The 11323-nt window shown below is 52.5% G+C and overlaps 1 protein-coding gene across 1 annotated transcript; it reads right to left on the bottom strand.

Moving 5' to 3' along the window:
- Positions 1-895: 895 nt before the first annotated feature.
- Positions 896-10952, bottom strand: CAV3 (caveolin 3). Its single transcript, XM_006206835.4, has 2 exons — positions 10739-10952; positions 896-1639 (listed from the first exon to the last, which is right to left on the bottom strand). Exons 1-2 carry the CDS (start codon positions 10850-10852, stop codon positions 1298-1300), a joined length of 456 nt encoding a protein of 151 aa, XP_006206897.1. The 5' UTR covers positions 10853-10952; the 3' UTR covers positions 896-1297.
- Between the last annotated feature and the right edge of the window lie 371 nt (positions 10953-11323).

The following is an 11323-nucleotide window of genomic DNA, read 5'->3' as shown; positions in this document are numbered from 1 at the left end:
AAATTTCATATTAAGATACTTGAAAAAACAGAAACAGGTAAAAAGTTAGAGCTGACATGGACATTAGAGATCATCTCAAGGATGATAAAATTGAGGCCAAAGAAGGCAACTAGGAGGAGAAGCAGGAACAAAACTGAGGCTGCCTGCACTGTCTTTGGGGATTGGGGGACATTAGTCTAAACAGGTTTCATTACTGCGGGACTTGTCAGAGCTTTTAATGTACTAATGTCTGTTGAAAATCTCTTGAGAGAAATATATGGCACTTTCCAAACAAATTTAGGTACAAAAGCTACCCCCTTTCCTTTTTCTTAGGGCTAAGTTCTGGATGACACACTTGGGAAAAGCATCCCTAGAGAATGTAAGATTTTTGTTTGGTTTGTTTGTTTTTCTGGTGGAGGTTGGTGGGCAAGAGGGGGGCATGCCCTTTCCGTTGCTTTTAATTTCCATGGTGAGGCCGCACAGGCACAAATTGGACCTTCTGCCCTCACCACATCTCTTGGGGCTGAGGGTGTACACGCCAAGAGGCGATGTCAGGGTCTCGGTGTCTGAGCCGAAGGGGAGGTTCTGAGGGTTTTGAACCCAGGCCCTCCCTCAGTGGTGCCCAGGGAGTTGTCACCTGCCCCTTCCAGCCCAGGGGCCATTTTCTTCTATTAGTGACCGCTGCTGGCCCAGGGGCAAGAGAAGTCGGTGGGAGATAATCTCCCAAGGAACACGGAGGGAGCAGGTGCCCAGCAAACAAGAATCCCAACAGAAACCGAAGTCTGGTTCTTGCATTTGGCCGAGAGGAGGGCCAGCCGACTTGCCCCTCCTGTTTCTCAGGGCAGCAAAGTATCTTTTTTGGAGCTGATCAGGATGCACACCCATCTTCTGGACACACACAGAACACATCACTCGGCACATGCAGCGGAAACCCTTTATTGAAGCCACCCTCCTAATGCCAACAGTCACTGGTGGTTTTCCCGGGTGGGGTGCGTCCCGGGTGGGAACTGAGTGCTGGTTTATGCTGTTACAGTACAAGTGAATGCAAAGATTTGCAGTAGCTGCCTCTTAGCAAATGATCTTCCCTGGTGCTCAGTGACAGGGGCATTGTGACTGGGGCAGGGGGCAGTGGGAAGGTCACTGCACTTCCGTGGCAGGCTGTCTTTTCTCTCTGGCTTCCCTACACTGTGTGCTCCCGTCTTGGGGGTAAGTAGCAGTCCCTAAGGAGAAAGAGCTCTCCAGCAGCCCTGCGGAGCAGTACAGGGGGGCCAGCCTGGCCCAGCACCCCTGCCCTGCCACCCCCGTCGCCCACCCAGCCTTACACTTCTTTCCGCAGCATCACCTTGATGTTGCTGCAGACCTGGCCCAGGGCAGCGAAGAGCGGGTTGCAGAAGGTGCGGATGCAGAGCGAGTAGATGTGGCTGATGCACTGGATCTCGATCAGGTAGCTCTTGATGCACGGCACCACCGCCCAGATGTGGCAGAAGGAGATGCAGGCAAACAGGAAGCCCCAGAGCAGGGCCAGCGGGACGCCCAGCAGAGTGGACAGCAGGCGGTAGCACCAGTACTTGGAGACGGTGAAGGTGGTGTAGCTCACCTTCCACACACCATCGAAACTGTAGGTACCCACAGGCTCTGCAATCACATCTTCAAAATCCACCTGCAGGGGTGGGAAGGGGAGTCCTCAAATCACAACATCCACCCACTTCTCAAGCTTTTGTGCACGAGCGTCAGAAGCTCCCTGGAGGGCTTGTTAAACCAGGTGGCTGCCCCCCCATCCCCTCCAGGTCCAGGGTGGGACCTGAGATTTTGCATTTCTGACAAGCTCCCAGGTGACACTGTTGCTGCCTAGAGCAGTGAGGCACAAGGGCTGGTCTAGCTGCCTCACCTCAGGGATGGAAAAGAGGCCCTGAGGAGAGCTGAGTGACTTGCTCAGAGCAACTGTCAGTCAGAGGCAGGCCAGGAGCCACGCTCTCAAATTCTGTTATTTTATGATCCTAGGGAACTGGAGAATCAGTGATTTTGAAAAGATTTATCGGGTGCCTGCTAATGCTAACACGATGGCGATCAGGACTGCCCTCCCCGAGCCGATGGCAGGCAGTTACATCACAATGACCAGTGCTTGGGGACGGGAAGGACAAGGGGCCATGTGCACTCACAGGGCAACATTTAACTCAGCCTGGAGGTAAGGCTTCCTGGAGGAAGGGACACCTAGCTAAGCTGGTACCTGAAGGTTGCCAGGGAGAGTAGGGGTGTGGGCTGAAAAAGAGTGTTTGGGGCTCCTACTGCCTGGATGTACAGGGCTAGACAGTGTGTGTCCTCAGGGAGATGCACGTTCTTCTGGAGGCTGACTGCAGGGCCAGAATGGCCTGAGTGAGGCTAGAGAGGCCAGGCGGGGCAGACATTGTGATATGAGCAACCTCTGAAGGCTTATGCACGGGGAGTGGCTTGACTGGATTTCAGGGTTTTTTTAAATTAAGGTATAATTTACATAGAACATGTTAATTTCAGGTATATAACATAATGATTTGATATTTGTCTATATTGGGAAGTGATCGCCTCTGCTGCCTGCCCCTCCTCCATCGTGGCCGTGCCCAGCCTGGGCCCCATGCCTCCTGGGATCCAGACTGGCCTGTGGAGCCTGGTGTGGCCCCAGGAACTTTGCTGGCAGCGGCGGAGGGAGGTCTTTGGGTGGAGACATGCTCCCTGCCTCTGTCCAGCATCCTCTCCCTCTTTCCTTCCCTGCCCATTTATGCCGGTGGCCCCTCCTGCCCTTCCTGTGGCTGTTCCTTAGGACAGTGCCTGCCTCCCCACTCACAGATGACCGCCCTGCCTCCTCACAGTCCAGCTGGACAGACAGGTGAATCTAGGCATCCTGATTCTAATCTAAGCTCTTCATGCTGGCCCTGCCAGAGTCAGACCCCGAGGTAGATGCTGGCTGTCAGGGTGGGTGATTGTCCCCTCAGAGGTCTGGTCCTTGTGGGCCAGAGAGACCCTCCCCAAGGCAGGGCCCTTGGCCCCTTCTTTACAGCACCCCCCACTCTGCTCCAAGCAGTTAGCGATTTCCTCACCCTCTGCAGCCCAGCCTGCTTTGCTCGCTTATTTCAGCATATTTCTCCTTTCAACACATTTGATGACTTGTGTCTGGCTTCTAAGAGGCAACAGAACAGAAAAAAGCGGTTGACTGAAGTCACGCTGCTGAGGTTTGCATCCAGCTCTGCCACCTTCAGAGTGTGACCTTCAGGGAGTGTCAGCTTTTTTAACGCCTCATTGTCCCAGATGTATCTCATAAAGTTGATTGAAGGGTTGAGTAAGCTGAGACATGTAAATGCTCAGGACATTGCCTGGTACAGAGTACCTGGTCACTGTTAGCTGCTGGTGGTTGTTACAGGGTGCTTTCTTCAACAGGAAGCTAGAGTCCCAAAGGTGTATTTGCACACCAGTGCCGCTGCTGATCTGATGGGTGACTTTGGCAGATAACTTAACCTCTTCAAACTTTATTTCCTCATCTGTGAAATGGGTTTGCTACTTCTTACAACCTTATTATGAAGAATATAGAAATATTTTTTCTTCCGTCTACCCATCCTCCCGTCCATCCATCTATCCATGCATTGATCCATGGACCCATCAATCTATTCATATGCATTCATCCATTCCTATCCATCTACTCATTTATCTATCAATCTGTCATTCTTTCCATCCATCCATCCATCCACCCACTCATTCATACCCATCCATCCCATTCATCCAAACAAATATTTATTCAGCTTTGCACTAGGCACACCACCTCTTGGGCAATGCTTAGTACAACATGTGACACATGGTAGGTGCACAGTGACTGTAATCATTTACTCATTTCCTCTGAAGTTCCTAGGAAAATACATCTCAGAAAGTCAATTGATACCCCAGATCGTAAGTACAATTCTCCGGCCTACCTAGTCATCAGTGAGTGTGTGTGTGGAGACTCAGCCTGTGCCCATAAGATGGATGGAGTCCTTTCCCTCTTTTTCTGCTTGTGGTCGTAATCCTACCCTCAAGGATGTCTCTATCTTTTAATTATCTTTTTTTTTTTTCAGAAGCCATTGAGGCTGATGTTTGAATTATTTCCAGTCATTGCCTTCAGGCACTGTGCACAGGGCAACTGTCTCGTTGTCTGTGAATCTGAAAATGTGCTCTCAGAGGGGTGCGCCATCCTGGGAGAAGGCAGCCCTTCGTCTCACTGGGACTGACCATTGAGACAGCGCTAGTCACTGAGCTAGTTTGGGGAGATACTTATAAGGGCTGGCTCAGGCAGCTCTAGGCAGACATGCCAGTGTATCAGAAGCACACAGTGACTTCATTTCTTAATTCGTTTCCGGAAGCTGAGGGGACGTGGCTTTTTCTGGAGGGTGTGGTTTGGGAGCTGGGTCCGTGGGCTGAGCTGTGGGGCTGGGTGTGCACTCGGAGAAGGGGCTGGGGGTGGGAGGGGGAGAAAGTGGCTGCTCATTCAGTTGGTGCCCCCTTCTCTGGCATGTTTATTTTTGGAACAGCAAGGGAGCCAGGGGGTTAATCAGAACCCGCCAGGGCCACTCCCGCCGTCCCCCAGAGGGCAGAGAAGGTGCAGGGCCAGGAGCTGCTGGAGGATGTGGGGGTGGCTGTCCAAAATTCCTCCCCCAGATTCCTGCGTGACTCAGTCCTTGGGCATCCTGGGGCCTGGACAATTCAGAAGGGCTCTCTGTGGGTGGGGGAAACGGCTCTAGGTAGGGGCCTGGACATCTGGGTCCATCTCCACTCGGTCACTGAGCTGCTGTGTGATTTGGGGCATGGTGCTTTCCCTCTCTGGGCTCTGGTTTCTGCTTGTTGGTTTTTGTTTGTTTGAACTCTTCCGAGAGGAGTGGGCCAAGATCCCTAGAGACACGGAGTTAGTTTTGGGGTCAGAAGGCCCAAAGGGGTGGCTTAGCTTCGCTGGATCTTCGTTGTCTCGCCTGTTACCTTGCTGCTTAAAGTGTAGTCTACAGTCCGTGCCCCCTTCCCAACAAGGGAAGTCGAGAAGCTGAGAGCAGGCATTTAGAAATCATCACGGCACTCTGAGCCAGTAATGTTGTATCTGTTGATTCTAGTGATAATAAAAATTGGAGCTTCCATTGTTGATGCAGACTCTTCACTTCATATTTCTAGTGGTTAATTTTTACTGACTTCTGCAAACTATTGGTGTACAACAGGTTGGAATAATAATAATTAAACTGGCCCTTCATCCACATCGCTTGAGAAGCACTGGCATAAAGTAGAAAGCTAAAATGAGGTGATCGCTGCAGAATAGCAGAAAAACGGCAAAGCGTTTTCAAAACTACGTGGTGTAGTTGGTAATAACAGTAACAGGCTTCTGTACCATCTGGGATAACCATAGTGACGCCTACAATTTGGTCCTTGTAGGTGTCGGTTTCTGGCCATGTGTCTTATATCCAGTATTTCAGTCGGCATATAAGGGACAAGCAGCGGTGGAGCCCACGTTGGCCTGACATCAATCCTGTGCCTGAATTTCCTCTGCCATCTTCCTGACCAGGGTCTTTGCGGGACTGGGTACCTGGGCGGGAGCTGTGGCAGGAACGCAGCACAGGCTGGTTCTTAGGGCGGGAGGAGGGGGTCAGGGATTAGCGGGAGCTTTGGGTCTGGAGCATCCTACAGTGGGGACCTAGGGCACCTGGGCTGGGTCTATGGGGCACTTGGGTTCATGTAAAGGAGCCTAGAAGAGGCAGAGATAACAGAGGGCATCAAAGGGGAGAGAAGGGACCCCACCAGAGGAGCCCCATCAGATCTCAGTGAGTCCTGCCCTAGCCCATCTCTTACCACCCTCTCCCTCCGCTGCCCACTTTGTCTCTGCCTTTGGGAAGGCTGGTGCAGGGGACTGGAGAGCAGTAGGAATAGCCCTGAGCCAAGTTTGAGGCTGGGTTGTGCACCAGCTTCTGGAGGATGATTAGCGAGTCTTCAAAGATGACCCCCCGTCATGCCTCTCAGTTCTTATGTTCCCGCATAGTCCAATCCCATAGCATGTCTGGGCTTGCCCTGGGCCTTGCTTTAACTATTCAGTAGGAGGGACGCTGCTGCAGCTGCATGAGAGGCTGCCGGTGAGACCCGCAGCACCGCCCAGCTGAGTCTAGTCAACCCACAGGACTGTGAGCAATCACTGAATAGCTGTTGCTTTAAGCCATTGAGTTTTAGGATGATTTGCTCCATAGCAGCAGTTAACTGATCCTGTGTGTCTTTAGGGAAAGCTGGTGATAACGCTGGGCTCCAGGTGTATCTTCTGTAGGATTAGGGGGACTGGTTTGCCTCTGAACGTGCAAAACATTCACCAGCTCTGCCGAATAAGAATTTCTGCTGGCAGAGCCCAGAAATCTGCATTTTAACACACTCCCTTGCTAAAGAGGACCACGTTCTAAAAACTCTAGACTAGTTGATACCCAGGAGTCCCCCTGACACTAAGTTATAAATACCTCAGTGTGAGTTAGTCCAATGTAGCCCTTCTTGGGCAAGATGTTTCCAAAAGGAAATAATTGCCAACATGGAATGCCTCGCAGGTCATAACCTTCCTTAATTTAGCCTCAACCTACCCCCTTTTGCCTTCTCTCCCATGAATTCCCCGTGAGATTCTCTTAGCCCCATTGTTCTCCTGCAGACAGAGGAGCAAAGAGGTTTCATCTGTGTGCCACCTCAGCCTGGCTGATGGTCCACGGCTTCCTGGAAAAGTGCTGGGATCCATTAGTAATGTCTGCCACGGACACAGGGGAGGGGCAATACCCGTGCCTCATGTTCCGACTCTGCCCAACCTTCTCAACGCTGTTGCCTTTGCTTATTTTCTCCTCTTCTTGGAAAGCCCAATGCCCCTTTCCCACATTGTACACTTTTCTCATTATTTATGCTCCTTGGATACCACCTGCCCATGAAGCTGTCTCCTGACTGTCCCGGATGAAAGTCCTGTCTCCCTCCTGTAACCTCCTGGACCCTCAGCTGGCCCTGATTTATGGCGTTTCGCACCTCCTCCTGGACATTCTCATCATTTTGGCCTCATCTCCTCTGCTGAGTTAGATTCTTCTCAAGAGGAAGCACCAGGTCAATTTCATCTTTCTGCGGCTGGGTGTCCAGATGGGCCCAAACTGGGAGTGAAGTTTGGAGAACCAGGGGTGGGGGTGGCGGTCCTGGGTCCTCTGGGTGTTTATTAGCCTGAGCAGATGGGCAGGAGGTGGTGTTTGTGTGACTCCTAAAGGAGGAGGATGTGTGGTGGCAGATGTGGGTTGGAGCTGGGTGGGAACCAGGACGCTGGGCTGGGATCAGGTCTGTCCCTGGCCCTGTTTGAAGGACTGGCTCTGAGTGCCTGAGGGGAGAGCGGTTGAAGCCAGAAGCTGAAGGACCTGCCTGACACTGGGCTCAAGTGTCCTTGCTCTAGGGCCCAGGGCCTCACTGTGAGCTGGGGAGAGGGAGGGTGGCTGCTGGGGCAGCCATGAGACCTCGTGGAAGTAACTCAGGTGGACCTTGGGTGGGGGCTGGAGCCCTGCAGAAATGCACAGGAAAGGGGCTGGAGGCTTTGCAACACAAGCCTGAAGGGCACGGTGTTCTCAGGGGTTTACGTGGGTGTGATTGGCTTATCGCCACCTCCTCTGAGAGAGAACAGTGCCTGGCACACAGTAGGTGCTCTGTAAAGATTTATGGAATTGATGTTCCACAAATGGTGGTGCTGGTAGGGGCCAAAGGGAGTGGGGTGCGTCTTCCCTCTGCCCTTGGCCCAGCCGGGAGCTTAGAGATGACAGTCAAGTCTACTGGGCTGAGCAGGGCTCTCCATCTGCCTTCGGCACTCATTTTCCAGCCTGCACTTGAGGGCAGCACCAGGCCATACTTGGGGAAATTCGGGGGTGTTTTGACTTTGGAAATCCAAACGTGATTACCTCCCCTGCGCTGAGGGTCAAATCCACGGATCTGATGGGTGCGCCTCCTCTTACTCTTTATCCTTGGCTTTTCCATGTGTTTTTAAACCTCAGTAGTTGGTGGCAGCAGGGAAGGGTTCCCCTCTTCTCTGCCTAGCCTCTGTCTACATCAGGGACTCAGGCCCAGAGAGGGAAAGGGATTTGCCCAGAATCACACAGCAAGTTAGTGTCTGGGCTGGGGATAGATTTGGATTTCGATAGCCTGTCTTATTCTGGCATCTTACCGTGTCATCATAGCCCACGTGAAGTGCGTTACCACACAGACACCACCCTGGCGGGTGCCTGTCCAGCCTTGATCTCGGCATCCTTGTTTCTCTTTCTCTCCGTCTCTGTCTCCCTCATCCTCTTGCTACTCCCTTGTCCTCTCCCCTCCCTCCACCTTGTCTTTCCCTGATGATGAAAGATGCCTGGGTGACCCAAAGGCCGGCCTGTTCAGACAGATTGCCCACGCCCCCTCCCTTCCTGCCATGCTCTCTCTACTTTCTTCCTTTGCTTTATTTTTTCACGGCCCACTACACCAACCTGAAGTCTACTTGAACCGTCTGTGGTATTTATTTGTTGTCCCTGTTCTAAATTTCAAGATGTTTCCATTTCTCACTCATTAAAAATGAAAGAAAAAGTCGAATAAATTCCCAAACCAGGGAAGGTCCAGTAAAGATACCAAATAATAATCTCCTCTCAACAAGATTATTTGGGGCCTTTTTGCCTAGCCTTGGAGCGACATGTTTCTGGGGCTCTGGGCCTCCAGGAGAGGGCCCGCCCAGCCCCAGCAGGGGCCGCGTAAGCACCTGCATCTGTGTGGTCACCCCATCCCTCCCTCGGATTATTGTCTGGGCCTGAGCCTGAAGCCGGCTTACTCCCAGCTCAGCAGGACCTGAGAGCCTAGATGACTTGTTCAGTGTCATTGGTTTTAGGTAGAAGCATCTGGATTTGAAACCAGATCTGTTAGCAACAAGTCCTGGACTATTCCCTCTAGACCCGCCCTGTGCAAACCACAACGAAAACTGTTTGACATCATGTAGTACTTTTCAGTTTGCAGAGTTCACTCCCTAATTTTCCCCTTTGCAGCATTTTCCACACTGTGCTGTAATGACCCTATCTCCACAACAAATGATATTTATAAGTACGATAACAGCATAATGTGAGCTGTTAAAGAGGAATGCCCTGAGTAAAGTGAGGGCATAGAGGAAGGAGCAACTGATTGCCTGGAGGAGTTGGGGAAGGCTTCCTGGAGGAGGTGACGTTGACGTTGGGTCTTAAAGGCTGAGGAGGGGGTGCATTCACCACATGGAGCAGAGACCCAGGAGTGTGTTTGGGTTTATGTAGTCTGCTCCTGGCGTAGGGGCTGGAGGGTGAGAGAGGATGATGGGGGCTAGATTATGTTGAGGTTTGAAAGCCATGGGGAGAATTTAGACTTATCCAGCATGGGAGGTGTCCCCCTGAAGGTGACAATGCAGGGACCGTGCTTTAGAACCAGCCCTTAACCATGCTGTCTAATCCAGTGGCCTTGATCTGTGGCTAGTGCAACTGAAGGACTCTAAATCTTGTTTAATTTTCATTAAAATGTGAATTAATGAGAGTTAATTCTGTGACTGGGAAACTTGTCAGAATGTTTGGAACAGTTCAGGCGTGTGAACTGATTGTCAACTGGACGTTTTATGATACCTAAGTACAGAACAAGGATTTCTGATAAAAACTCTGGAGTCTGAACTGAGATGCACCCGACATCTCTGAGACACACTGGACTTTGAAGATGAAGAAAGACTGCAGTAGCTCATGAATCATTGTTCTGTAGCTGAAATGACACATCAGAATGGTACTATTTTTGATATACTGGGTTACGTGAAACATATCATGAGAATTAATTTCACTTGTTTTTCCTTTTTCAAATCATGGCTGCTAGAAAGTTTGAAATGACACAGGGTGATTGTATAACTGGTCGCATTATATTGCTCTTGGACAGAGCTGGTCTGTGATTCTGATGTATTCAGAGGACCCAGGAGGCCCCAGTACCTGCTCTTTTAAAGGCCCTTCCAGTGACTTTGATGCTGGTGGTTGGGCACCGAGCGCCCAGGAATTCTGCTGTAGTAAGATCCCCGTGGCTACCAAGTGGAGGTTGGACTGAGGGTGTGGGCCTGGAGGCAGCTGAGCTGCTGGTGGCATCCAGACCTGACTCGGGCACGGCCATGGGAGAGACTCCGTGAAGGCTGGGTAACCCTCATCCAAGATTCCCTTTCAGGAGCCCAGGTGCCCTCTGAGAGGCCTCTGCCCTGGCCTGGCCGCCGGACCTGGGGGCAGGCTGGAAGCAGGCATGGGCACTGGCCACGGCCCCCCAGCCTGGGGCAGGGGATGTTGGGCAGTGTCCTGGGGGAGTGGGTGTCCCTGCAAGGGACCGTCAGCCCTGCTGGCAGCCGACCTCCAGGGATTAACCCCGCACCCACTGTGGAGACCGCAGAATGCCCCTGGCTCAGAAAAGAGCCCAGCTTGGCCACCTTGGCTGTCCCCGGCAGAGGGCCAGGGGCTAATGGGAAGAGCTGTAGAGTTGTAAGGAGTTTCTTTTGAGACTTGCCTCCTCTGCTCGGGTCAATGGTCCTGTATGTGTGGCTGATTCTTTGAACCTGTTTGCACTCAAGTTCTTTGCGGGGTACAAGCTGGCTTTGAAGGGGGGGATTTGGAGAAGTTGGAAGAGAACAGGTCTCTTTTCAGGATAGCCAATCACACACAGAGCAGAGCCCTTCCCCGGCCAGCACCCAGCCCGACACCCTCGGGGCCCGGGACTCCAGGGAGGCCCGCGAGCCTACCTTCACTATGTCCTCGTTAATGTTCTTGGGGTCCCGGTTCACCAGGTCAATCTCCTTGAAGTGAATGTCCTTGACGATCTGGGCCTCCAGGTCTGTGTGCTCCTCGGCCATCATCGTGGAGCTGGGGGAGCCGTAGGAGGAGATCTGGGCCGCGTGGCTGGCGGGGCCGAGAAGACCTGGGGCAGGGACACCAGTTCAGTGTCCCCAGACTTGTGCCCCTGCCGGCTAAATAGGCCCCACCCAGCATGCCGGCTGACAGCTGTCCCACATAACTCCAGCCTGCCCCTGGCTAAAGCCTCCAGTGGCAGACCTCCAAGCTAAAATTAAGACTGGAGCCCTGCGGGAAGGCCCAGAGCTCCTTAAAGGGGGCTGCCACAGGCGCTGGGCCTCATGCAAGAGCCGAGGGCCTGGCATCCCCTGCCGGCCACCGCGGTTGGCTGCTGGCAGGGCCCTGGTATGTGCACTTGGGCTCCTCTGTGAGGAAGTGTTGGGTCGGTCCCCAGCTCTGCCACTTGCTGACTGTGTGAGCTGGGGAACACCTTGCCTCTCTGGGCCACCATGTCCGCACCTGTAAAATGGGGCTGT

Source organism: Vicugna pacos, chromosome 17 (genome assembly GCF_048564905.1).
Source record: "Vicugna pacos chromosome 17, VicPac4, whole genome shotgun sequence".
NCBI lineage: Eukaryota > Metazoa > Chordata > Mammalia > Artiodactyla > Camelidae > Vicugna > Vicugna pacos.
The sequence above is the reverse complement of the archived record's forward strand: the minus strand, read 5'-3'. Positions and strand labels throughout refer to the sequence as shown.